This window comes from Diabrotica virgifera, chromosome 3 (genome assembly GCF_917563875.1).
Source record: "Diabrotica virgifera virgifera chromosome 3, PGI_DIABVI_V3a".
NCBI lineage: Eukaryota > Metazoa > Arthropoda > Insecta > Coleoptera > Chrysomelidae > Diabrotica > Diabrotica virgifera.
Window position 1 is genome coordinate 213,235,323 of NC_065445.1, and position 27,490 is coordinate 213,262,812.

Genomic DNA, 27,490 nt, shown 5'->3' on the forward strand with positions numbered 1-27,490 from the left:
GCAAGTACACTACGGTGTCATCTGCATATATGATATGGTACCAGTTTAGTAGAATGTCTTTTTCGATTTCCTGCAGAGTTTCGATAAATATTCTTTCGGGGTAAAGATTGAAGATTAAAGGAGACAAAATACGGCCTTGCTACACTTGATTTTCACATATTCGGTGTGTTCACCTTCAACTCTGAGATTTGCAGCTTGATTTCAGTAAAGATTTCTAATTATTTTTAGATCTTGGTTGTTAAATATTGCTTCTGTTAGTATTTGCATCATCTTGGACTGCTTTGCCCGATCAAACGCTTTCTCGTAATCAACAAGACCTGCGTGTCTCTGTATATCTGGAATAACACTTCTAAGAATGAAGCCTTTCTCGTACCAACAGCATTTATGAAAATCATACGGTATTCTTGTCATTTCTTGGCTCCTAGTTTTTTTTTGGAAGTGCAATAAACTCAAACTTCAGTCACTCTATTGGTATTTTTCCAAAGTTGTATATGTTGTTGAGTATTTTGAGTGGTTAAACCATTAGTTTGAGTGGTTTTGCTGTTGATCGAGGCCTGCTATTTTTCCATCCTTTAGCTGTGTTAGTGAAAAATAAACTTCCTGTTGCGATAGTCTTGGTCCATTATTTACCTCCTCTTCTGCTCAAAAGTGCTCTTTTTTGGTTTTCAAACAGTTTCTCTAGGTTTTCTTATTTTCCTCTATCCAAGATGATGTTTCCGTCAGGATCAGTTAGATTTCCTTTCCTTTATATCTCCGTCATAAACCACCTGTGTGTTCTTTAACTTTATCATATACATTGTGACTATCCTACTTTAACTGTAGTCTCAATTTCTTCTCATCTTTGAATTGCTTCTTTTTCTGTCACTTCTCTGATTGTCCTTCTTATTGTTACATTTTTTTTATATCTCTCTGACTAATTTTTGGCTTTTCTTCTTTCGTCCATCAGCTTCAGTATCTCATCTGTCATCAATGATTTGTTATCAATGTTATCATTTTGAGCTATATTTCTGTAATCTGTCAAGTAGTGTTGCCCAAATGCAAGACCAAAACGAGACTTAGACAGTCTTGGTATCAACTGTACACCTGGTCTTGGTCTTGGTATTGCGCTCCAGGTCTTGGTGTTGGTCTTGCAGCAAGAGTCTGGCAAGTCTCGAAGTTGCCCATTAGCCTATTACATATCTTAGAACAACGTAACAGAGTAGGTAAATTTTTAGCTTGAATTATTTATTCGTTAACAATATCGCTGTAATAATATTGTTGTTAGAAGGTAAATTGTCGTTGTACCTATAGGTACCGGATACCGTACCGGTACCAATGAGTGTACCAATCAAACTGTGTTTTTTTCTCAAAGTTCGCATCATCCTGTGGAATATTGTAGCCTTTATAAAATACTGAAATTAAAACCCTACTACAGTCTGATATTTTCTTAACATTCTGTTTTTTATTCATTCGCTTTAATAACAACAAAGTTAGGTGTTTTAATTAGCCATGTTTTTCATCAATACAGGCTGTTTAGAAATAAGTATGGCAAATTTTAAGGGGCAGTTCTAAACAAACCGGTTACACGTAGGTATGCGCGCCATTGGTGAATATTAAAATCTTAATTGTATGTCAAAAATGCGTAATAGCTACCTCTTAAAACCTACCAAATTTCGGTTTTAGAGTAATAAATAAATTTTCAGTTTGTAAGAACAATTTTAACATCCCCTATTTCTGAAACGAAGCATTTGCGAACATTCGTTTAAAAGCAAACTGTCATTACTTTTTCGTGCAGAGTAATTACGCCTTAAAGTTTGCCATACTTATTTAAAAACACCCTGTATTGATGAAAAACATGGCTAGATAAAAAAGTACTTAACTTTCTATTCTCCAACATAAGCGAATGAATCAAAAATCAAAATGTTAAGAAAATATTAGGCTATAGCTATAGTTGGGTTTTAATTTTAATATTTTATAAGCTAGAATATTCCATAGGGTGATGTGAACTTTGAGAAAAAAACACAGTTTGATTGGTACACCCGGTATACAATGACAATTTACCTGCCTAGCAATAGTATTATTACAGCGATATTGTTAAAGAATAAGGCTATAATATATTAAAAAAATCACTTCAATCGGACAACAGGTTTAGGAAATTCGATGTCTTGAAAAATGACTAGTTTTTAAGGTGGTGCGTTAATTTCTTGGAGTAGTGTATATCACCAAACACAAAGAGTAACAAAAGAACAGTCGATTGATAAAACAAATGACCAATTTAATTTAAATACAGAAAAAAACTGCTATAAATGTGCTTTTGTATGCAAGAGCATACATTTCACTGTAATATTTCTTTGTTCAATGCCTCGGTAGACAGTATATCGTTATTAAATATTTCGTTATTTTGTTTACACGGTATATAAAAATTATTTATCTGCATTAATTTGTCTCGTTATTAATACTTTTAAGTATTAGCCGCATTCTTTCAGCAAATTTTGTCTGAATGAGGTCATTGCACAATCAACAGAAAAAATATACATAATAGTCTTACTATTCTATATACCGATAAGATGTAATAGGTATATTTTTTATCAGCTACAGATTTTTAACGACACTATTGTCGGCATCGCAAGGTCGCAACGCCAGAATATTAATTTATGAATAAAGGCCGGCTATTCTCAAAACCTGGACAATTAATTTCAGAGCGAAGATTTTATTTTTGCTTTGTAATAATGATCTCTGAGTACGTGTCAAGTGTTATTTTAATAGATTTTTTGATTCGCTATGTATGTTTTTGGTATTGTTCGTAATACGCATAAGTCAAATTTTCCAAATTTTTGTTAAAATTTTTTTTGCCTCTCATTAAGTATCTAAGAATATCCTCGAACTAATATACGCTCTAAAATGACCCTCAGTTCTAACTGCAAGACGCAGGAGTCTTGCAGGCTTAGTCTTGTTCTTGCTCAAATCTTGCACGGTAAGTCTTGGTCTTGGTCTTGCTCAAATTAGACGGTTTTGGTCTTGGTCTTGCAAAAACGCAAGAACAAGACCAAGACTGCCAGACCAAGACCGATTTTGGGCAACACTACTGTCAAGCGTTTATAGAACATAAATACTTATTAAACTTTCTTTCCAGGAGCCTTCGAGGATGACGATGTTACTCACGTTGAAGGAGAAGTTGATCCTGTGAGAGATCTGGATATTATCTGTGAAGAGTTGCGATTGAAAGATGAAGAGATGTTAATGAAGAATTTGGAAAAACTCGAGAGAACCGTTGGTAGGGGTGGAGACAAGAAACTAAAGCCAGAATATGTAAGTTAACTCTAATTTGGTATATCAAATCATGTATTTAGAGTTAGACATTTTATAATTAAAAAGACATTCGCAATTCTCAAAAGCAAGTGACGTGTGCACTCTTTTATTTTCCATGAAAAATAATTTTTTACCCAATGTATCAGATTTTTTGCAATCGTTAAATTACGATAAAAGGTGATAAGTTAACAATGTGATAACGATATTTTCAAAACTGTAGGGAGGTCTGTACAGAATTCAACGCAAACCAGCGACAAATAGGTGTATCTCCAGTTAAGCCCTTTAATATAATATTCTATGCCTACTTTCATTTATTGATTAATACTGCACTAAAAAAGGCCGGTAATGGTCAAGTTGAATCATTTTCAATAGGTTATGCTACCAAAATATTACTCTTCCTGGACCTCTTTTTCCGTGCCAGTTACCTTGAAGTATGGCACGAAATATGTCGTACCTGGGCCATTATATGGCCCAGGTATTAAAGTTTGTGATAACTTCTTCCTTGATAACTTTGGCTATCCAGAAAATCCTCAGAACGTGCGTCTACAGTACCATATTTCAAATAATTTAAGTCTACCCAGTGATGATCCATATAAGGTTCATGATTCATGACTGACACGACTCCATATAGAACAACCGAGAAAACGTATCATTTTAGTAAACGAACTTTTATTTCCAATCTCATATCGTGACTGTTAAAGATTTTTTTCATTTTGATGAAAGCTGATCCTGCCTTCTCAATTATTATCTTAATTTTCGTCGATTGTTAGTTTAAATTCACACCAAATAGCACACCAAAGTTGTTATTTGTGACACCGTTTTGCGAAATAATCGACCGTTCCGCTATTTTTGATACACCCTATATAATAAAAATGTATCATGGGATATTAGATAATTTTTGTATAATAAAAACATATTACAAATTGTTGTTGACCGTTACTATGATCAGCATTTAACCAAGAAACATTACTTTTGATTCATACTAACAATCATTGATAAAAAAAACAGCGACTCACTTTTTCAATTCTACCAACACAAGCCTTATCTATGACTCTATTGATTCCCGGTTACAAAAGAAGGTATAATAATAGTACTTGTTAAAGATCACGCTGATCCTGCGTTGACTGCCCGTTAAGTTTACTAATGGGACAACACCTGCGTCACTGCATGCCCGCCCTCCTGCGGCGACTCTCTACAAGGGGCCGCTGGCAGGGGCCGACCCTCGACCGCCCAAATCTCAGCAGGGTCCGAACGGCCCGTGCCCAGAGACACGATCTGGTACGGATCTGTCGTATGATGGACATTACAATCCCTTTGTTTTTTTTTAATAAAAGATTTATCCAGTAAACATTAGTATACAATTAAAAATATACAGTATGCGGCAAAATAAACAGCACTTAAATGAATATTGAAATGTTTATGATAATTTATATATCTAGTATACATAATATTATAGTCTTTCAAACATTTGTTCCGTGGTGGTTTACGGAAACAATTAAATGAAATAATATTAATAAAACGCAAACAACTGTCAATAATATATTTATGTTTGGTAAAAGAACGTGTTTTGCTTATAATGCTTATATCTCATAAGGGTTTGTTGTTGTTTTGCCCAGCGAGGGTTTTATGACCGACCGACGCCTGCTGGGGTGTGTGAACCGACTCAAGGCTGTGAATCGACTGAACGAGACCAAAAATACTTTAATCTGTCTGGTGTTATACCATATGGCCAGATAGGCGACAATTTATTAGATCTGGCGTCGTAAAAGCTGAAAACATTTCTGTGGTTTTTAAGAAGTTGACATAAAGAGGGTGGGTAATCTATCGTAATCTATTATGGAATTAGTGTTTCCCATGAAAAATAAATTTTATACATTCTGGTTTTGTAATTTAGGAGAGAAAACACATGTGAATTTTAAATGACCCACATTATTTCGTTTAGCAAAGGAAAAGTAATATTTAAAATTAGCAATTAAAAAAATAGTAAAATAATAATTGAAACGTGTCGCCACACATTATTCACGACGACGCACGTTCCCGATAAAACATATGTTAAAGATGCCCTTTGACCAGTGGATCTACGGAGAGGAAAAATGAGTAAATTTCCCCCTTTAACAAAGTCTAAAATTAAAGAAAAAAATGTTCAAACATAAAAATGTATTCACAGAAAGACAAATTTAACCCAATAAACACGCTAATTAGGAAAATTAAGGGAACTTTATGCGTATAAGTTATTATTTATGTGTTTTATGTAATCTGAGTCAGGGTTGCAAAAAACATGTTTTTTTTTTTAATTTTAAACAAAACAAACGTTTTTTTTTGTTTTAAACGTTTCTTTTTGTTTTAAACATGTTTTTTTTTGTTTTTAAATTGTATGTTTTAAACAAATAAAACTTGTTTAAAACACATGTTTTTTTGTTTTAAACGTTTTTTTGCTTTAAAAATGTTTTTGTTTTTAAATTTTATATTTTAAACAAATAAAACTTAGAAGAAAACATTGTTTAAATCATATTTTCCTAAACATAATATTAATTGAAAGTGTTTGATCTATTATTATTATTCTACTAAATAATAGATAAGAAAACCAATTACAAAATTAGGAGCTATTGCCTGGGGACCCCCAGACTATTTACTATTTATAAATCCGCATTACAAGTTGGCTATTGCAATAACGTCCATTGTCAGTTATTTTGTGCTGTTTCTGGTGGTGCTTAGTGTTCTTTTAAACATGCAAATGATTTGGTGACCCCAGCTCATTTTTTGGCAAATTTGCTTGATCATCGCTTTATTGAAAATAAACTTATCATCCATCCATTATAAATTATCATCCAGAAGCATTTTAGATTATTATTATTACCAAGCAAAGTGTGTACCCTTTACTCCATATGTTTTCTAAACACCTATATTGAGAATGTAAAACCATTGGCATGGTGGCGTTCTAAGAAAAATATAAATAGGTATACTACAGCATTGAAACTTGCTCAACAGCTTCACACAGCTGTTGCATCGTCAGCTAACATAGAAAGACTCTTCTCATCATAAGGTTTACCATTCCAAACTACGTAATCGGCTAGGCAATGTCAAAGCTGCTAAGTTGGTTTCAATTTTTAAAGAGCTTAATTCCATCAGTGATGACGTGACTGATTTAAATTACAAGATTACTATGAGTCTGAAACAGTTTTGAGAAATTGATTAACTCTTCTTTGCAAAATATTTTCAGTTTTCCAATTTTTTTTTGTGTTCAGATTATATTAATAAATAAATAATATATATGTTAAAAAGTTTATATAATGTATTTGAGAATTTTTTTGATGTTATATTAATAAAGAAAATGAAAAAAAAGCACTTGTTTAATTTAAGTGTTTTAAACAAAAACTGTTTTAAACATAAGCAAACGTTTAAAACATGTTTAAAACAGTTGATTAAAACAAAATGTTTAAAACAAAACAACCCTGATCTGAGTTTATCTTTTTTATGTCTTTTGGTTGGTTTTTCATTAGAAGTTTCTCCTAAGGCAAATTTCCCCTCCCAAGGCAAATTTCTAGATCCGCCACTGCCTCTGGCACGAAAAAATCTTTAATTCCAATCCACAATTCCGAAATGGCAGACGGTGGATCTGTCTGACTCCTTCAGCATTACTTATATGTATGCATCTGGTGGCGTTAGTTCTGGTGAGTGGCAACTCTTAAAATGATCGCGCAGTATTCGAAGAGACTCCCTGGCAGTGTGAAACCATGTCCGTCATGCTGAAACCATTATTGATTTTAAGCTCGGACCGTTTTCGTGACCTTTTCCGTATGACCGAAAATAGTACTCTACCAAAAAATTTTTTTCTGCAAAACTGAGAATCATTCTGAAGCACCTAACATTATCACGACATTCACATACGTTATAACGAGTTTCGGAAAGAACTCAGAACGTTTCGGCACATACAAATTTCTGAACATTCAAATTTGTGGCATACGGATTTCAGTAGGTACTGTTTATTTTGCCGCATACCGTATTAGAATGAGAAGTTAATAAATGCATTTGTTTCGACTACCTACATATACCATTTTATATTATAAAATCCACAAGGAAAGAATTTTCCAGTAGCTGGCTGTATACCATCAATCACAAAAAATTTAATGAAAAATCCTTTATAAAAGCTGTAAAATTCATTAAAATCCCTTTAAGGGCTACATCACAGAACGTTTTCGATATTTAAAATATCATCATCAGTGTTTAGAACTGGTTGATCACAAGCTGAGCCACCAAAGAAATACCAGGGTATAAACCCTTTAAATGGTATAAAAATTTGTAATATTAGCATAATTGCTTAAATTTCCAAAGGATGGACAAAATTTATAGAGGTTGAACCCTTAGGCACCGAATGACTCCCCCATCACGTTGGTTGATAAACAGGTGCTACACTGAGGGTTGTCATCTAACAGTCTTCGTGTAGAGACAGACTCACCTGTTTAGCAACCAACACGTGACGGGGGAGTTATTCGGTGCCTAAGGGCCCAATCTTTATAAATTTTGTCCATCCTGTGGAAGTTTAATCAGTTATGCTAATATAACAAATTTTTATACCATTTAAAGGGTTTATAACCAGGTATTTCTTTGGTGGATCAGCTTGCGATCAAGCAGTTCTTTAACACTGATGATGATATTTTAAACATCGTAAACGTTCTGTGATGTGCCCTTAAAGGGATTTTAATAAATTTTATACCTTTTATAAAGAATTTTTCATTAATTTTTTTATTTTGTATTATAGTTTTGAGTTTTGACTATTCTTGTATCAGAATCAGAATTGTAACGGCAAAAAATAGAATTGAGAAGGAAGACCTGAATATCATCGAAGTATACGGCCCAGAAAATAACGAGCCTCTAACAACAAGAGAAATCTTTTTTGACGATTTGCAACAAGTATTAGATCTAGTTAGAGTTAGAGGGAAGATAGGCAACCAAGTAATACCCGAAATTAAGCAAAAACATAATGAGAATGTTAAAAACGAAAACATTTGCACGAATAACGAACTTAGAATAAACAACACATTTTTTGACCACAAAAACCAACACAAATATACATTCAATAACACCCGTGGACAAAGATCAGGGGCATCATTTGAAATTTTTATTGGGAGGGGCAAGCATTATACAGGGTGAGGCAAATAAAGGGCCTAATAGAAATATCTCGAGAACTAAAGGCAACATAATCATGAACATTGGAATAAAGGGGTTTTGAAGGATGATCTATTAAATGAAAATATTTTCATCTGTTTGCAACTTCCGGTTATACCGGAAGTTGCTTATAACTTCGTTTTTTTTTAATGGGACACCCTGTATATTTTTACATTTTTAGATTCTCTTCGATGTCTTCTTTCTTAAAATATGAGGTTTTGTAATATTATACAAGGTATTTTAAAGGATAATTACGTTTTTTTATCAATTTCGTAGCAAAATTAACACCCTGTAGAATTGTAGTAGTTTGACATCTAAAACTCTACTTACGTTCAAATGATTTTTAATATACTGTACTATTGTTAAGAATCATTAGTATAGCTAAATTTTTAATTTTAGTATACAGGGTTGGTCGAAACTCGGAATGAGTATTTTCTGAGTTTTCTTAAATGGAACACCCTGTATTTTATTATTGGAATGAAATGATATTTTATGGTACTTTTTTATTTCTTAGGCATTCCCTATACCTAACTGCTTTAATTTGTGCTTAATTGTTAATCGCACCAACAATCTTAACTACGTAGGTATTTTGATAGCTTAACCATTATTGGTAATTTTAAGGACCAGTCTGGATTAATATGTATTTATTTCTGAAAAATTATTTGGAATTGAGTATTTTCACGGCCAACCTAATAAAATTTTACGTATTTTTTGTTGCAATTAATGTTTCGCTTGAATCACCAATAACTCACAAATTAAAGCAGTTAGGTATAGGGAATGCTTAAGAAATAAAAAGTACTCTAAAATGTCATTTCACTACAATACAAAAATACAGGGTGTTCCATTTAAGAAAACTCAGAAAATACTCATTCCGAGTTTCGACCAACCCTGTATACTAAAATTAAAAATTTAGCCATACTAATGATTCTTAACAATAGTAGAGTATATTAAAAATCATTTGAACGTAAGTAGAGTTTTAGATGTCAAACTACTACAATTCTACAGGGTGTGAATGTTGCTACGAAATTAATAAAGAAACGTAATTATCTTTTAAAATACCCTGTATAATATTACAAAACCTCATATTTTAAGAAAGAAGACATCGAAGAGAAACCAAAAATGTAAAAATATACATGGTGTCCCATTTAAAAAAACGAAGTTATAAGCAACTTCCGGTATAACCGGAAGTTGCAAAGAGATGAAAATATTTTCATTTAATAGATCATCCTTCAAAACCCCTTTATTCCAATTTTCATGATTCTGTTGCCTTTAGTTCTCGAGATATTTCTAATAGGCCAGTTATCTGCCTCACCCTATATATACAATACATTTTATACTATAGTAATAAAATTGATGTATTTTTTGTAAATTTCAGTCATTTTCTGTCAAATGACGCCCCTGACAAAGATTTATGATAGATTATGTTGTAACCAACAGAGATATATACATCCATAAAAAATAGTCGACCTAAGCAGCCCCAACTCAGCAGATGTCGGTAGCGACCATAGTATTATGTAAAATAGGAATCATCATGAAATGCTTAACGCCCAAGAGAGCAGCACCAACACAAACAAAAATCAGAGTCGAGGTATTAAATAATATAGAATCCACGAAATACAGAAAAAGAATATCAGAGAAGATTGCTGAGAATGAAATATTAGAAAACGATAACATCGAAGAAGGCTGGCAAAAACTCTAAGACAATAATAGACAATAGATAATAGATAATAAAAGACAATATAAGCAACGCAGCATCAGAATCACTTGGAGAGAGGAAAGTAACCAATACTAACATGTCAAAAAAGAAACCATATGGTTTAGAGACAAAGTGAGTAAAAGAAGAAAGCGTTTTTACAATATAGAACAAAACAGACACATCAGGCATACAACCAATATAAATGAATCAGAAACGAATACTTTAGTTAGACAAATAAAAATAGAACACTGACAGAGCTTTTCAAAACAGATGAAATACGACTTCTACAGAACACAAAAAGAAGTATGGAGAATAATCGGATGGCAAAGAAAAGAGATGAACGAACTAATATAAACGAAACACATTCAAAGGAAGCATTAAGAAAATTAAAAAACAGAAAATCATTAGGAGAGGACAGAATATCGAACGAACTCATGGATAGGAATTCTTCGTATACGTCATTTTTCTTTTAATATTAATATTTTGGAAAGTTGGGGAGTTAATGTATATATATTGTTATATTTCTATTTGATATGAAAATTAAATTTTGATAATTATAAAAAGGATTCAATTTAATATAAAATATTTTCAATTTTCTCAACCACGGGCATATAAATGTAGAACAACCTGTATACAACAAATTGTTATATTTAATTTTAAGAAGTGATTAAACGAAACTCGGGAAAATGCGCTTAGAATAAACAAAGTGAATGGCGCGTACCATTATCGTTGTTCGCGGAAGGTTCGATCATTAGCCTATGCTAAATAAGACTCAGTTGGAATCGATAATAGGTCATTATCGTTGTTCGCGGAAGGTTCGATCATTAGCCGATGCTAAATAAGACTTAGTGGAAATAGAGAATAGGTCATTAAATTTTGTAAATAGTAGAAAGTAATTTTAGAATGGGAATTAACTATTTTTTTGGAAATCCATTAAGCATATTTAGAAAGATTAAAAATGGGTTTTGAGGAATACTGCGAATGAGAGTTGGTGGTGGAAGGTTGATTTGTGAATCTGGAAGGGATATTTAGAAAGTAGGTGAATGACTGAAAAGAGAGATCAGAATGTTTTGAGCTGTCGAGAAGGGAAGTCCTGTGGTAGACGGTAGTGTACGGAGAGTGAGAAAGCCGATGTAGTTCCGTGAGTGTGGAGTATCTATCGTGGAACGAGAGGTAGGCCAGGTTGAGAGTAAAAGAACCTCCTTGAGCCAAGAGTGTCCCGGTAGCTGATTGTAGTTTCGAAAAAGGTAGAATACAGCATCACGACAGAAGCAGGAACGAGAGCTATACGAGCTAGTTTTCAAAGGAGAACATTACTGAAAGCCAGGACGAGGTTTTGATCGCAGCCAAGGATAGCAGGAAACGGGTCTTGTGTGAAGACATTCTCAGTTCACCAGAAAAAGGTCAGTCACATTTGTTTGGACATAAATGTATGGGTTTTTCTTATTAAATACCACATTAAAAATTGAAGAACATAATCAATAATATCAGAAAAGCTTCATCAAACTTAAATAGAATTGTTGCTAATAAATCCTAATAGTTAAATGTTAATAAAAACTTTCAATTGGAAACCAAAAGGAAATAAGATTCCCATTTGTAAATGTTATGTTTAAGAATAATAAGATCTAGCAAATATTAAGCAGTGATTGCCATTTAAATAAAATAAACAATATTTTGATTATAATTGTAACCCATATGTGTGTATTATTTTACTCTTTTCTTTCCTATCCCGATTAGGAACCATTGAGAAATACTTAGAAGCCACGAGAGTAAGTAATTAATTTTATAATTCGCCCTGAGATTGAAAACATATTGATATGTGATCTGGTAAATTAATTAGATTATGATTAATGCATTGATTAAATTAAATGACATATAAGAATATTATCTCATATCAATAATTAAGATCACATCAATATATATATATATATATATATATATATATATATATATATATATATATATATATATATATATATAATAAGCGAGTCTTCTACAGCTGTCGCCGCTTCTCACATCCTAATTTCCAGCGATTTCTGTCGAAGCAATCTTCAGTTTTTAAGTCTCTGGCGGTCATTGCATCTTCGACATCTTCTCTCCAGGATCGTCTTGGTCTACCTCGTTTTCTTCTTGTGGGTGGAGTCCATTTTTCTATTTTTTTCGGCCATCTATTTTCAGGCATTCTCTGAAGGAGTTAATGTATAACAATAAAACTCTACTAACTACTATTGCATAAAAAACAACTAACTACGTGAACCGATTTTCACGGCTTCGCTTAACGCGGTTACTAAGATGTAGGTTCGTCTTATGTTAGTCAAAAAAGTGAACAATGGGTCTTGGAAGGGACAAATAAAACATAAAATTAACTAATCATATTTATTTAGCATACAAAATGTAATGAAGTAATGAAATCCTACCTATGCAGGATTTGCATGCTTTACAATAAAATACTCCTTAGGGTACTGTTGGATTGCTTGCTTAATGTGGAGGATGAAGTGGGCTCCAGATGAGATGGGTAGGATTTAAATATTTGTCATATGAATGTCTTCAAGTAGCCGTTGTAGCCTTGAAGACAGCTGGTGTTTAGTTAGTTGGTTTATTCCACATGGTTACCATCGTCGACGATGTAAGCTTCAGGAAGATCCCTCACAGGAAGCGGGACAGAAATTAATTGTTTAGGCCAAAAAACGAGAATAACAAAGTCTGTAATAGAAACATCAAACCTTTTCAAAGGTACCTACATACCTTGCCATATATCTTCCAAAATTACAATTATAAGAAAAATATTAAATAAAATAGCAAATTGGCAAGGATCAAGTGAATAGAATTATAGCACGACCAAATTCACGTTATATTTGAAATTTGAATGCGCAATTGTGTTGGCGTTCGGTTTTTCCAAATTTTGGAATTGAATTTTGATTCAGAAAATGTGGAAAACCCAAACGTCAGCAACAGTATATTACTAAAAATAGTTAGTTATATAAATAATCCATTAAAAATTTTAGCCGCATGTAGGTTTAACAAAGTTAAGTAGACACGTGGCTGGAGAGGTTATGTATAAAAAGTAAAAATTTTCAAAAAAAAAAAGAGACACTGTATACCTATTGGTGAAATAATAAATATAAAGAAACCATAAATTTCAAGTATAAGTACATTAAAATATTGCTCACCCCAAGAGTGATGGACGATATAAATGAATTTTGTAGAGAAACAGTGGAGAAACAGGGTCTTAAGTAGACACAAAACATTATAAAAACATTCTCGTTTCCAGTAGACTGAGACTGACATAACAGAAAGAAAGGGAAGTCAAGAGCTGCCAACTGACAAATGAAGTGTGGCACAAAACTATCGAAATTTTATGTATGTGTTTAAACTTACTTAGCTATTGCGTTTCAATGTGGGGAAAGATAAGGATAGAAAATAGTTAAAAAGATAAGGAGAGAATATTTGGCTGATAAAAGAAGAGGGCGCCAACTATTTCTGGAAGAAAAATAGTAAAACTATAAACAGAAAGTTAAGAAATGAATAAAATGAATAAAGATGTGAGTGACGTTTATAATATATACTATCGGTTTACAACGTTTTCCGTCTCCCGATACCTGTTCGCCATTCCTCTCTGTCCGCACATTAATCTACTTCCAGACCTCTCTCATCCATGGCTTTGTTTATTCCTTCCTGCCAAGTTTTCCTCGGTCTACCTCTTCTTCTTCTACCTTGCGGTTTCCAGTTTTGTACTTGTTTTGGGATTCTGTCCTGATGCATTCTTTGTAAGTGACCAAACCATCTTAGTTGTATTTCGTTGATTTCGTATGTGTGACCTTCATTATTTCTCGTATCCGTTCATTGGTGACATGATCTCTTCTTGATATTCCTGCAGCTCTTCTCCAGAAATCCATTTCGGTCACCTCTAACATTTGTTTTGATTTTTCCTTCATAGGCCATACTTCGCAGCTATATGTTATAATACTTTTCACTACGGCATTATAGATCTTTTTCTTATTTTGATTGTTAATCTGCTTGTCCCAGAGTACTGAGTTTAGAAGCGCAATTGCTTTCGTGCCCTGAATATTTAGATCTTTAATGACTCCGTCCAGTGTTCCATCATTCGTGATTTTCATACCCAGATATTTATATTCGTTACATTTATTGATTGTTTCTCCTCCGTCTATTATCAAGTCCTGCTGCGTTCAACCGATATTCATAAATTTTGTTTTTCCTATGTTGATCTCTTGTCCCCATTTACTGTATTCCTCTATTAGCTTTCTTGTGATGTAACAGATATCATCGTAGTCCTGTGCTATTTTGCACAATCTTACTCAAAAAGGACTCCTTGTAACAAATTTGCATGTTGCCAGAACCAAAAGGTGGTAAAAAATTTTTTAAACGTTTTTTTTTGTTTTCCTAAAATTATTTTTTTTGCACGGAAAAAAGTTTTTTTTAGGTTTTTTGGATCATTCCAAACAGAAAAGGTCTTGAGTGACTTTTCTCTAAAAATGATAGTTTTTGACATATTATAAGCGATTAAAAATTTAAAAATTGCGAAATCGGCCATTTTTAACCTTCAAAAACTATGTGAAAAACTGAAAATTTGAATGTTGCCAAAGTAGGTAGGTATTCTTTAAACATCGATTGATGAAATCCTGAAGAGTTTTTTGCAATACAATATTCAAAACTCCTTTGTTTTTTAATTGCTAATCAAGCGTGCGCGACACTATTTTCCACCGTTGCATGTGTATACAGTATGGTGCAAATGAAAGGAATAAATTCGTTTTTTCGTAAACCGGCGACTTTAAGGAAAAATCCCGAAACAGGCTGATTTTTATTTTTAAGTTATGATATTGTGGCATATATGGTATACTAGTGACGTCATCTATCTGGACGTGATGACGTAATCGATGATTTTTTAAATGAGAATATGGGTCGTGTGCTAGCTCATTTGAAAGGTTCTTCAATTCTCTATTCAGTAATATAAACATTTACATAATTATTTATACAGGGTGTCCAAAAAATTTTTATTAAATGAAATTATTTGACAAAAAAAGAAGAATGTATGTAATTTATTTAATTCAAAATACATTTTACTGCTTTCAAAAATCAGAAAACCAAGTTAATTTCACAAATAAACATTGCTTTTCGCTTAGATTAAAGGTTCAAACTTCCAAGAGGCAGGTGGCTGGCGGGAGCTGGCTTGAACACTGAATTTAATCGAAAAGCAATGTTTATTTGTGAAATAGACATTTTTTAGTTTTCGGGTAACAGTAAAATGTATTTCGAATTAAATAAATTACATACATTCTTCTTTTTTTTTCAAATAATTTAATTAAAAACTTTTTGACACCCTGTATAAATAATTATGTAAATGTTTATATTACTGAATAGAGAATTGAAGAACCTTTCAAATGAGCTAGCACACGACCCCTATTCGCATTTAAAAAAATCATCGATTAAGTCATCACGTCCAGATGGATGACGTCACTAGTATGATATATATGCCAAAAAATTGCAATTTAAAATACCATATATGCCACAATATCATAACTTAAAAATAAAAATCGACCTATTTCGGGATTTTGCCTTAAAGTCACCGGTTTACGAAAAAACGAATTTATACAAAAAATTATATATAAAAATTCATTTGCACCATACTGTATTATACACATGCAACGGTGGAAAATAGTGTGGCGCACGCTTAATTAGCAATTAAAAACAAAGGAGTTTCGAATATTGTATTGCAAAAAACTCTTCGGGATTTCATCAATCGATGTTTAAAGAATATCTACCTACCTTGGCAACATTCAAATTTTCAGTTTTTCACATAGTTTTTGAGGGTTAAAAATGGCCGATTTCGCAATTTTTATTTTAATCGCTTATATGTCAAAAACTATCATTTTTAGAGAAAAGTCACTAAAGACCTTTTCTGTTTGGAATGATCCAAAAAAACCTAAAAAAAGTTTTTTCCATGCAAAAAATAATAATTTTAGGAAAAAACAAAAAAAAACGTTTAAAAATTTTTGACCACCTTTTGGTCCTGGCAACATGCAAATTTGTTAAAAGGAGTCCGTTTTGAGTAAGATTGTGCAAAAAATCCGAATCAGAATATTTTTCCTAGCGGATGCGCAGTGGCTTTCTGGACTAAGTATATAAGTCCAGAAAGCCACTGCGCATCCGCTAGGGAAAATATTCTAATTCGGATTTTTTGCACAATCTTACTCAAAAAGGACTACTTTTAACAAATTTGCATGTTGCCAGGACCAAAAGGTGGTCAAACATTTTTTAAACGTTTTTTTTTTGTTTTTTTCCTAAAATTATTTTTTTTGCACGGAAAAAAGTTTTTTTACGTTTTTTGGATCATTCCAAACAGAAAAGGTCTTTAGTGACTTTTCTCTAAAAATGATAGTTTTTGACATATAAGCGATTAAAAATTGAAAAATTGCGAAATCGGCCATTCTTAACCCTCAAAAACTATGTGAAAAACTGAAAATTTGAATGTTGCCAAGGTAGGTAGATATTCTTTGAACATCGATTGAAGAAATCACGAAGAGTTTTTTGCAATACAATATTCAAAACGCCTTTGTTTTTTAATTGCCAATCAAGCGTGCGCGACACTATTTTCCACCGACAGTATGGTGCAAATGAAAGGAATAAATTCGTTATTTCGTAAACCGGCGACTTTAAGGAAAAATCCCGAAACAGGTCGAGTTTTATTTTTAAGTTATGATATTGTGGCATATATGGTATACTAGTGACGTCATCCATCTGGACGTGATGACGTAATCGATGATTTTTTTAAATGAGAATAGGGGTCGTGTGCTAGCTCATTTGAAAGGTTCTTCAATTCTCTATTCAGTAATATAAACATTTACATCATTTTTTATACAGGGTGTCCAAAAAAATTTTATTAAATTAAATTATTTGACAAAAAAATAAGTCGAAGGACACCCTGTATAAATAATTATGTAAATGTTTACATTACTGAATAGAAAATTGAAGAACCTTTCAAATGAGCTACCACACGACCCCTATTCTCATTTAAAAAAATCGTCGATTACGTCATCACGCCCAGATGGATGACGTCACTAGTATACGATATACGCCACAATATCATAACTTAAAAATAAAAATCGACCTGTTTCGGGATTTTTCCTTAAAGTCGTAGGTTTACGAAATAACGAATTTATTCCTTTCATTTGCACCATACTGTCGGTGGAAAATAGTGTCGCGCACGCTTGATTACCAATTAAAAAACAAACTAGTTTTGAATATTGTATTGAAAAAAACTCTTCGGGATTTCATCAATCGATGTTTAAAGAATATCTACCTACCTTGGCAACACTCAAATTTTCAGTTTTTCACATAGTTCTTGAGGGTTAAAAATGGCCGATTTCGCAATTTTTCAATTTTTAATCGCTTATATGTCAAAAACTATCATTTTTAGAGAAAAGTCACTAAAGGCCTTTTCTGTTTGGAATGATCCAAAAAACCTAAAAAAACTTTTTTCCATGCAAAAAAAATAATTTTAGGAAAAAAACAAAAAAAAAACGTTTAAAAAATTTTTGACCACCTTTTGGTCCTGGCAACATGTAAATTTGTTAAAAGGAGTCCTTTTTGAGTAAAATTGTGCAAAAAATCCGAATTAGAATATTTTCCCTAGCGGATGCGCAGTGGCTTTCTGGACTAATATAGCAGGGATGGCCAAACTGTGACTCGCGAACCACATGTGGCTCTTTGATGGATTATTTGTGGCTCTCAATAAATGTACCTGAATTACTTTTAATTTTAGTGTTTTAAAATGTCTTAAATTACTGACCATAAATATAAAAGACTGTGTAACATCATGACTTAAACAAGGAGACCCCTTATCACCGTTGCTATTCAATTTGGCCTTAGTAGAATATGTAATAAGTAAAATATCATCTCAGCTGACAGGGGGATTTGCGAATCGAAAATCAAATCTAATGTTGGCATTTGCTGATGATTTAGGTGAAGTCGCTCATTCTACAAGAGACGTGAAAAATGTGTTTTCGCAACTCTAGGAAGAAACAGGTTGTAGGGGCCGTCGAATAAATGAAGAAAAGACGAACTACATGCTAGTTACCAAAAGTCCAAGACCATGAGTTTGGCAGAACCTAACACATAACTAATAATGACCACAACTTCGAAGTAGTAAAAGGGTTTAAATATCTAGGGGCGCTAATCACAGATGACAACCACATATAAAAAGAGGTCTCAGCAAGAATAGCTGCGTGGAAACGAGCATAATACTCCCTATCATCATTATTAAGATCTTAAGCTGCTAAAAAGACCATCTAAATTAAGACTGTCTGTCAATTATTCGCTCAATTGTTACATATGGAAGTGAAGCATGGACTCTACATCAGCGGGAAATAAATGAGCTACTAGTTTTGGAAAGGAAAGTTCTCAGAATGATATTTGGCCCTCAAAGAGATGAATTGACAGGAGAGTGGAGAAGGCGCCTCAAAGCTGAATTGGTGACTGTGTATGGACTGAAAACATCGTAAGAGATATAAAAGTTAAGAAAAGATGGGCAGGTCACGTGGTACAATTAGAGGAAGACAGTGTTTTTTGAGAGACGGTAGGAGGTCAGTAGCCGTCCGAGAAAAAGATTGAAGGATGATGAAGAATTGAAGTATCCTGAATTAGTAAAGGTTGCTTGTAGCATTATTTGCATATTTGAAACAATGATGTAAACCATTTTATTTCACTTTAAAATTTGTGTAGTCCAAACAGTGAGAGAAAAATTGAATACCGTTTTTACACTTTTTAAATTATTGTTTAATTGCGGCTCGCGAAAAATGTCAAATTTTGAAAAATGGCTCGATTATCAAGCAGCTTGGCCACCCCTGATATAATAGTGTGTGGTCATTCAATGGGAGTGACGTTTATAACGTTACAATTTTATTAGTTGTACTCGAATTTGCAAGTATTATTGGAATATGCTTACAAAAGACGATGTATTTTTCTAATACACTGTTAAAAACAACCGCCTCATATTTATAAGACATGATTAGACGTCCTTGTCCCATTGTGTTCATTCTTAAATAGAATTAATTGATAGTATTTTTTTCGAAAGCAGCAACACAGTCCATCAATCAAAAGCATAAATATCAATGACACGACACAAAACGTTTACCTGTTTTGCATTCGACAACATACAGCATACAATATTCGAAATGACGATGCAATTTGGGAAATACACTAACGAAACATGAAAACGATCAAAAGAAATTATACAAAAGTTTCTACAATATTATGTAAATGAAGACGCATGCGTCTTGTGTGGTCCCTGATATCGGCTTATTCTACAGTGTTAGTATATTAAACATGTCAGTTTTGACGGTCTGTTGATAGGTTGTCCGAGAAATTAATAGAAGCAGAACGATTTGTAGATTCCCTTCTATGAACTGATATTTAATTCTAAGAACTAAAATTTTATTAAAGAAAAATTTAAATTTACAGGAGACTGTTGTGAGACTCACCGACTTTTTATACATTTTCAATCATGCTTAATAGTCCATTGAATCATGGTTTTTGCTCCAAATTTTAAAGAACCGCTTGGATTGTCATGAAAGGGCCTAGCCGGGTAAGATGATGAAAAGTACCCCCAACTCGATTCGAATTTCATATAGGTCACCGTTTAGCATATATAGTGAAACTAACTTTCTGAAATTTTTAGCCCCCTAGGTGGTCATGTGACCCACCTAGAGCCTAATTAGGGTTTTTATGTTTTTATTTTTTATCTCAGCCGCATCGACAACTAGCGAAAAACTTTAAGTAAAAAAGTTGTAAGCTTTAAAAAGTTGTGTCCGAAAACAATTTTGTTTTTAATTTTTGGCGGGAAATTTAAATTTTAGAACGATTTCAAAATTTTAAATGAGTATAAAAAAATAACTAAGACATTCGTTTTCACGAAAAAAATATATAACGTGTATTTTGGCATAATGTTTCACCCTGAATTTTTTCAAATTTTTAAAATTGGTGAAACGCACCTTTTTTTCCTTTTTTGATACAATTTTATATATATTTTTCAAAAAAGGTAACACCGTCACTGGAGTAGGTAAAAAACTGAAAAATAATTGGGGTTTGCTTAATAAAAATTTTTTGTAATGCCATCTATTTTCATAATACAGGGCGTTGAAGAAAACAAAATTTTACACATTTTTTACGATTTTGCCGAAACTTCTGGCAACATTGTAATAAAATTTGGCGAGTTTTAAGAGGTAGTTGTTGTGCATTTTTTGACATACAATTAAGAATTTTATATTTATCATTGGCGCGCATAGGGGTAATGGTCTGAACTTTTTAAAGAAAAAAGATAGTACGCCACTGACATATTTCAAATTAACAATCGTTTTTGAATTCCTCGTTCAATTTGTGACAAAAAATCTATCTTCCTATTTTTTCATACGACGCGCCATTTTTATTCAAAAAATAAAATATCTTAACCGTTACAAAGTATTCGAACTTCTATGAAATAAAATACTACTACAGTAGAACGTCAATAATCCTGATTAATTGGGACCGGACCCCATCCGGATTATCAAATTATCCGGATTATCGAAATTACCTCAAATAAAGGCCAGTATACACATTAAAGTACAACAAACGTTTTAAAATTTTATGTTTTCTCTTGTACAGTAAAGTGTCTGGAGGTGAAATTAATCAAAACTTTTTTTTATGTTTAAACACTGTATTGTAATTAATTTATAATAGCACCATGTGTACAGTAAAATCATTCAAACTCTATTTGGGCTTTTAAAAAAATATGTAAAATAATTTTGAACTGCGGTACAGGTTCGTTTTTTGCAGTGAAGTTCTTAATTTATTTTAAAAGAATCAGATATTTTTGCTAGATACAAATCCGGATTATTGACGGTCCGGATTTTTTACGTCCGGATTATCGACGTTCTACTGTATTAGTAGTTTCTACATCTACATAATATAAACTCCATAATAGAAACTAATTCGAATAATTTGGAAGCGTTAAGATATATTTTATTTTTTGCAGCAAAACGGCGCCTCGTATGAAAAAAGAGGAAGATAGATTTTTTGTCACAAATTGAACAAGGAATTCAAAAACGATTGTTAATTTGAAATATGTTAGTGGCGTACTATCTTTTTTCTTTAAAAAGTTCAGACGATTACCCCTAGAGCGCCAATGATAAATATAAAATTCTTAATTGTATGTCAAAAAATGCACAACAACTACCTCTTAAAATTCGCACGAATGTCTTAGTTATTTTTTATACTCATTTAAAATTTTAAAATCGTTATAAAATTTAAATTTTCCGCCAAAAATTAAAAACAAAAATTTTTTTCGGACAGAACTTTTTAAAGCTTACAACTTTTTTATTTAAAGTTTTTCGCTAGTTCTCGATGCGGCTGAGATAAAAAATAAAAACTTAAAAAGCCTAATTAGGCTCTAGGTGGGTCACATGACCACCTAGGGGGCTAAAAATTTCAGAAAGTTAGTTTCACTATATATGCTAAACGGTGACCTATATGGAATTCGAATCGAGTTAAGGGCACTTTTCATCATCTTTCCCGGCTAGGCCGTTGGCATACAGATAGTTAACATGTCAAAGAAAAGAGGTGATATTGTGCCGATGTCTGCTTTTGCCCAGGAGGTGAGTTTCACCCCTGGGCCAATTTTTTCTGAGTCCCTCAAATGTTTTCTGACACTCTCTACTGACTTTCTAATTTCTTTTTATTATGCATATATAGATATAGATTTCAAGATCGAAAGACAATAAATAACGGCACCTGGCACTTGCGATAGAAATGACTACTTCTTATAGCGCGTTATATACTATTGAAATTTTATGTCTGCTTGTCACTAAAGTATCGTCGTGCTATCAAGCTATATTCAACAAAACCAGCTTCGTACGACCTTTCTTTAGACATCGCAAATAGTTTCTCTGATTTTGTCTGTATATGTTTGAGGAATTCCTTTTGTTAGACTGTATGCAGGGTGGTTCATCTTATTCGCCTCGGTGTCTGTACGGAAAACCACTTAATATTTAAAAAAAAGTTCTTCACAGAAATATACAGGGCCATGAATACTACAATCTAAAAATAATGTAAATTATACAGGGTGCTCCAAAAAAGAGTGGTATATCAAAGTTATATTTTTTCTTATAGAATGCCCTATATCTGATGACATTATTGAATTGATCTTAAAAAATAAACTATACTTTCATAAGGGTTCCCTATACCTAAATACAGGGTGTTTTGATTTATTTCGATTTTTATAAAAATGTAAGGTTTTAGAAAAAATAAATATCTACGAATCTAAGAATCAGTAACAAAATCTTTCTTGGATCTTAATAATACACTATTTAGCATACTTAAACAGATACTTATTGCAACAAAGTTTCTTACAGGGTGGTCAGAATATGAGATTGTTCTATTAACAAATTCAAGCTGTAATAACTTACTTATTTTAAATGGAACACCCTGTATCGTACTAGTCTATCGCGTAGAAAATTAACTTAGCTTTCAATTTGTATTAGGGTTTCCTATACCTTTCTTTTTACAGGGTAGTCAAAATATTAGATTGTTCTATTAACAAATTCAAGCTATAATAACTTACTTATTTTAAATGGAACACCCTGTATCTTAATAGTCTATCGCGTAGAAAATTAATTTAGCTTTCAATTCTTATTAGGGTTTCCTATACCTATCTCCCTTCATTTTTTAAATAGTTAAAGATTTCCTAATTTGTAAGCTTTAAAATTAGAATTAAGTACCTATGTCGTGGTTATGTACAACACATCACCAACACCGGCAATATACTTAGACAAGATACTGTCATTAATAAAATTTTCATTGTTATCATGTAATCACACAGAGTGTTGTATTATTTTAGTTGATTTTGGCCTACATGTGACATTGAATAAAATATTTATATTAAACTGCACACCCTATATTAGATGCCGTATTCTGGAAGATATTTAAATTATATTTCATTCTGTATAAGTATTTTCCATATCTTAAACCGACCGACTGTTTTTAAGTAAATTTAAGAACACCACTTTTTGTTTGAATCTTTGAATCGCAATTACAAACAATTAAATGCAATGGCTGCTATGACGAAAACGAGCCTATTGTACAATAAATATGTAAAAATGGCTATTTACAGAATAACATCGGAATCTATATTTACAGAATAACATGTGTATTGAGAATGTTTACATGGAATTGAAGAGATTTTAAATATCTTCTATTATAAAGAATATAATATCGAGTATTTCATTTAAAATAAGAACACTCTGTGTGATTAAATGATAAAAATGTGAATTTTATTAACGAAAGTATCTTGACTAAGATATTTAAGTATATTTCCGGTGTTGGTGATGTGTTGTACATAACCAGGACATAGGTACTTAATTCAAATTTTTAAAGCTTACAAATTAGGAAATCTTTAAATATTTGAAAAATGAAGGGAGATAGGAATAGGAAACCCTAATAAGAATTAAAAGCTAAGTAAATTTTCTACGCGATAGACTAGTAAGATACAGGATGTTCTATTTAAAATAAGTAAGTTATTACAGCTTGAATTTGTTAATAGAACAATCTAATATTTTGACCACCCTGTAAAAGATAGGTATAGGAAACCCTAATATAAATTGAAAGCTAAGTAAATTTTCTACGCGATAGACTAGTAAGATACAGGGTGCTCCATTTAAAATAAGTAAGTTATTACAGCTTCAATTTGTTAATAGAACAATCTCATATTTTGACCACCCTGTAAGAAATTTTGTTGCAGTAAGGATCTGTTTAAGTATGTTAAATAGTATATTATTAAGATAGAATAGAATAGAATAGAATAGAAATATGGTTTATTGCCATGAAAAATTTTACAATTTTATCGACAAAGCTTATAAATATGTAGTCAAAAAAACAAAACAGTAACAATCCAATTTACTAAAATTACATAAATCGTCAATATATTTAAATAATAATAATAATAATGAAGTTAAAACAGAAATAATCAATTGCAAAAATTGAAGTAAATTGCAAATGCATAGTGTACCTAATAATTAATAAAAAAGGTTTAAAAGTTAAAAAGTTAAGCTGCTGCATATGACACCCAAATATAGATAAAAAAATAATAATAATACTATTTGTGCAAAGGGTACTGTAATTTCTTAGTTATTGACTAAAAAGGTCTTCTACTGAATAATATGGTCTTTCAGACAGGTAGGCTTTTGTCAGTTTACGGAATTTGTGGAAAGATGGTGCAGATTTTAGTTGTAGGGGGAGATGGTTGTACATTTTTTTTGCGGAATATAATATCGATTTCTTTACAACTCCGAGGACGGGGTCGACAAATAGACGTCAAACGTAGAATTTCTCGTGAAGTAGTCATGAGTAGGTCTTGGTGGAAAGACATGTAGATGTTTACGAGTAAGATCCAAGAAAGAATTTGTTACTGATTCTTAGATTCGTAGATATTTATTTTTTTCTAAAACCTTATAATATTCATAAAAATCGAAATAAATGAAAACACATGTGTTAAATATAATATAGAATGTATTCATTATTTACGTTTTTATTATTATCGTATATTTATGTCTAATTACTTAATTTTGATTATTGTTATATTGGACAAATCAAACTACTGCTTTGTGACAAATAAAAGAAGATTACCTATTTTATTTTAGTCTATTTTATTCATCACCAAGTAACGATAAGAAGTATTCGCTTTAAAACTTACAGGCTATATTAAATATTATGTATATGATATACATACACTGGTTACTTATTTCATTTTAATTTGATTGATTTTTTAATTTGATTCGAACTCATTCGCAGTCAACATAAAAAATAAATAGACGAGAAGATAGCTGCCGTTTTTAGTGACGTCAATATAAAAGAGTTTATTATAACTGTATATGAAAATAACATTGTTTTTTCTTAATATTTTCTTAACATTTTGATCACATTTTCTCACCTTTTAAACCTTCCTTGGATTTCTACAAATGTTTCAAAATCGAAATTAGCTAAATTGGTTCAGTTATTCTGAAGCTGTTATAAAAAAGATAAAAAAAAATAAAATGACGTTTATTAAACGTTATTTAATGTTTACATATCGACAAAGGTCCCAGGCGCATCTAAACATTCCGTATATGTATTTGCTGTAAATAACATTCCAAATACTATAATTATTGTTTTATTTTTATTTAATAATACATTAACAAGTATTTTAATCAATCTCCTTTTAACTGACTCTAATGAAAAGTGTCTTTTTCGGTTTACGAATATTTAACATTCCGTATATGAATTTCGTACCAAATAATATTCCGTATATGCGTTTGGCACCTCGCCGCGTATTGGTTGAAATATGACCGCGGGCTGCAAAGAACCAATAGAAAACTCCTAGGTGCCAAATACATATACGGAATGTTTAGATGCGTCCCGGACAGACTGCGTGACTTGTCGCATTAGGCGTTTATAATATTAGATATTACGAATTTTTCAAATATATCAGTACATACAGGGTGATTGATTAGTAGGGTAAAGCTCAATAGCTCCGCTATAGTAATAGATAGCAATAAAAGTTAATAACAAAAATTTTAGCCACCTTTGAGCTTCATATTACAAAATTTGTTAGAATGTTACACGGTGTTCGATAACACAGTGGCAGACCAAACTTATGTTTTTTTTAAATGGAACACCCTATATTTTATTTTATATTCGAAATCCTGTTAACTTCTCCATCACAAAAATATAAAGGTTTGTAATGTTATACAGGGTATTTACAAAGTTATAACCAATTTTGTATGAAAATCGTAACAAGTTCAACTCCCTGTATAAATAAAAATAAGCACAACAATAATGGTTTATTAATGCCATATTTTTTATTTATTGTCAACATTTTTAAGAATTATTGATATTGCTAATTTTCTTTATATCAAATACAGGGTGAGTCAAAACGCAAGTACATTATTTTCTCAGTAATATTAAATGGAAAACCCTGTATTTTATATGATTATTGAAAAGTAACATTAACGTACTTTAATTTTTATGTAACATTTCCTATGCCCAAATTTATTAGTTTTCGAGATATTTTCATTTTTCAGAGCAAATTATTTTAGGTGTTTAAATTTATCTAAATTTTAAGTAAGTTATGACTGAATTGACAATTGAAGATTACCGATTATCAATCCAGTAATCAATGTAACACTGTAGTAAATAAAGAAATAAAAATAATTTATTAGTAATATATTTTACAAACAAAAACACAACCACTACATGCAACATTTTTGAAACAATTAAACACTGTCTTTTTATGTAAATGCAACAAATAAACAAAGAAAATTAGTAATAAATTTTACAAAAAAACACACAAACACAAAATACAATATTTTGTGAAGACAATTAAACACTACTTTTGTATGTAAATGTAACAATGTAACAAATAAAGAACAAAACATAATTTATCAGTAATACATTTTGCAAAAAACATGTTTGAAAAAATTATAAGCTACTTTTAATAAAATATTTTTAATATTTAATTACAGAAGGTGTTCAAAATTATCTCCTAACACATTTATGTACGCCTAAAAACGATAATTGAATGAGCTGCTTACTCTACGGAGCATTTGTAAATTAACACATCGAAATACACTTTGTATTCTATTTTTCATCTCATCCCTTGTTGTTGGAGGTATTTTATAAACTTCATTATTAACGTAACCCCAAAAAAATCAGTCCAGTTTATTAAATTCTGGTGATTTGGGTGGCCACGCTACTGGTCCATTGAAAAATGAAAATATCTCGAAAACTAATAAATTTAGACATAGGGAATGTTATCTAAAAATTAAAGTACGGTAATGGTACTTTCCAATAGTGATATAAAATACAGGGTGTTCCATTTAAAATTACTGAGAAAATAATGTACTTGCGTTTTGACTCACCCTGTATTTGATATAAAGAAAATTAGCAATATCGACCATTCTTGAAAATTTTGACAATACGTTAAAAAATATGGCATTAATAAACCATTGTTGTTTTACTTATTTTTATTTATACAGGGAGTTGAACTTGTTACGATTTTCATATAAAATTGGTTATAACTTTGTAAATACCCTGTATAACATAACAAACCTTTATATTTTTGTGATGGAGAAGTTAACAGGATTTCGAATTTAAAATAAAATATAGGGTGTTCCATTTAAAAAAACATAAGTTTGGTCTGCCACTGTGTTATCGAACACCCTGTAACATTCTAACTAATTTTGTAATGTGAAGCTCAAAAGTGGCTAAAATTTTTGTTATTAACTTTTATTGCTATCTACTACTATAGCGGAGCTATTG

General features: G+C 31.6%; 1 protein-coding gene across 1 annotated transcript in view; it reads left to right on the forward strand.

The window, feature by feature from the left end:
* LOC114328845 (obg-like ATPase 1) overlaps positions 1-27,490 on the forward strand; it is a 286,804-nt gene that overhangs the window by 125,724 nt on the left and 133,590 nt on the right. The window contains exon 5 of the mRNA XM_050645847.1: positions 3,113-3,288. Coding sequence (XP_050501804.1) covers positions 3,113-3,288 — 176 coding nt within the window. The remainder of the gene's footprint in view (positions 1-3,112; positions 3,289-27,490) is intronic.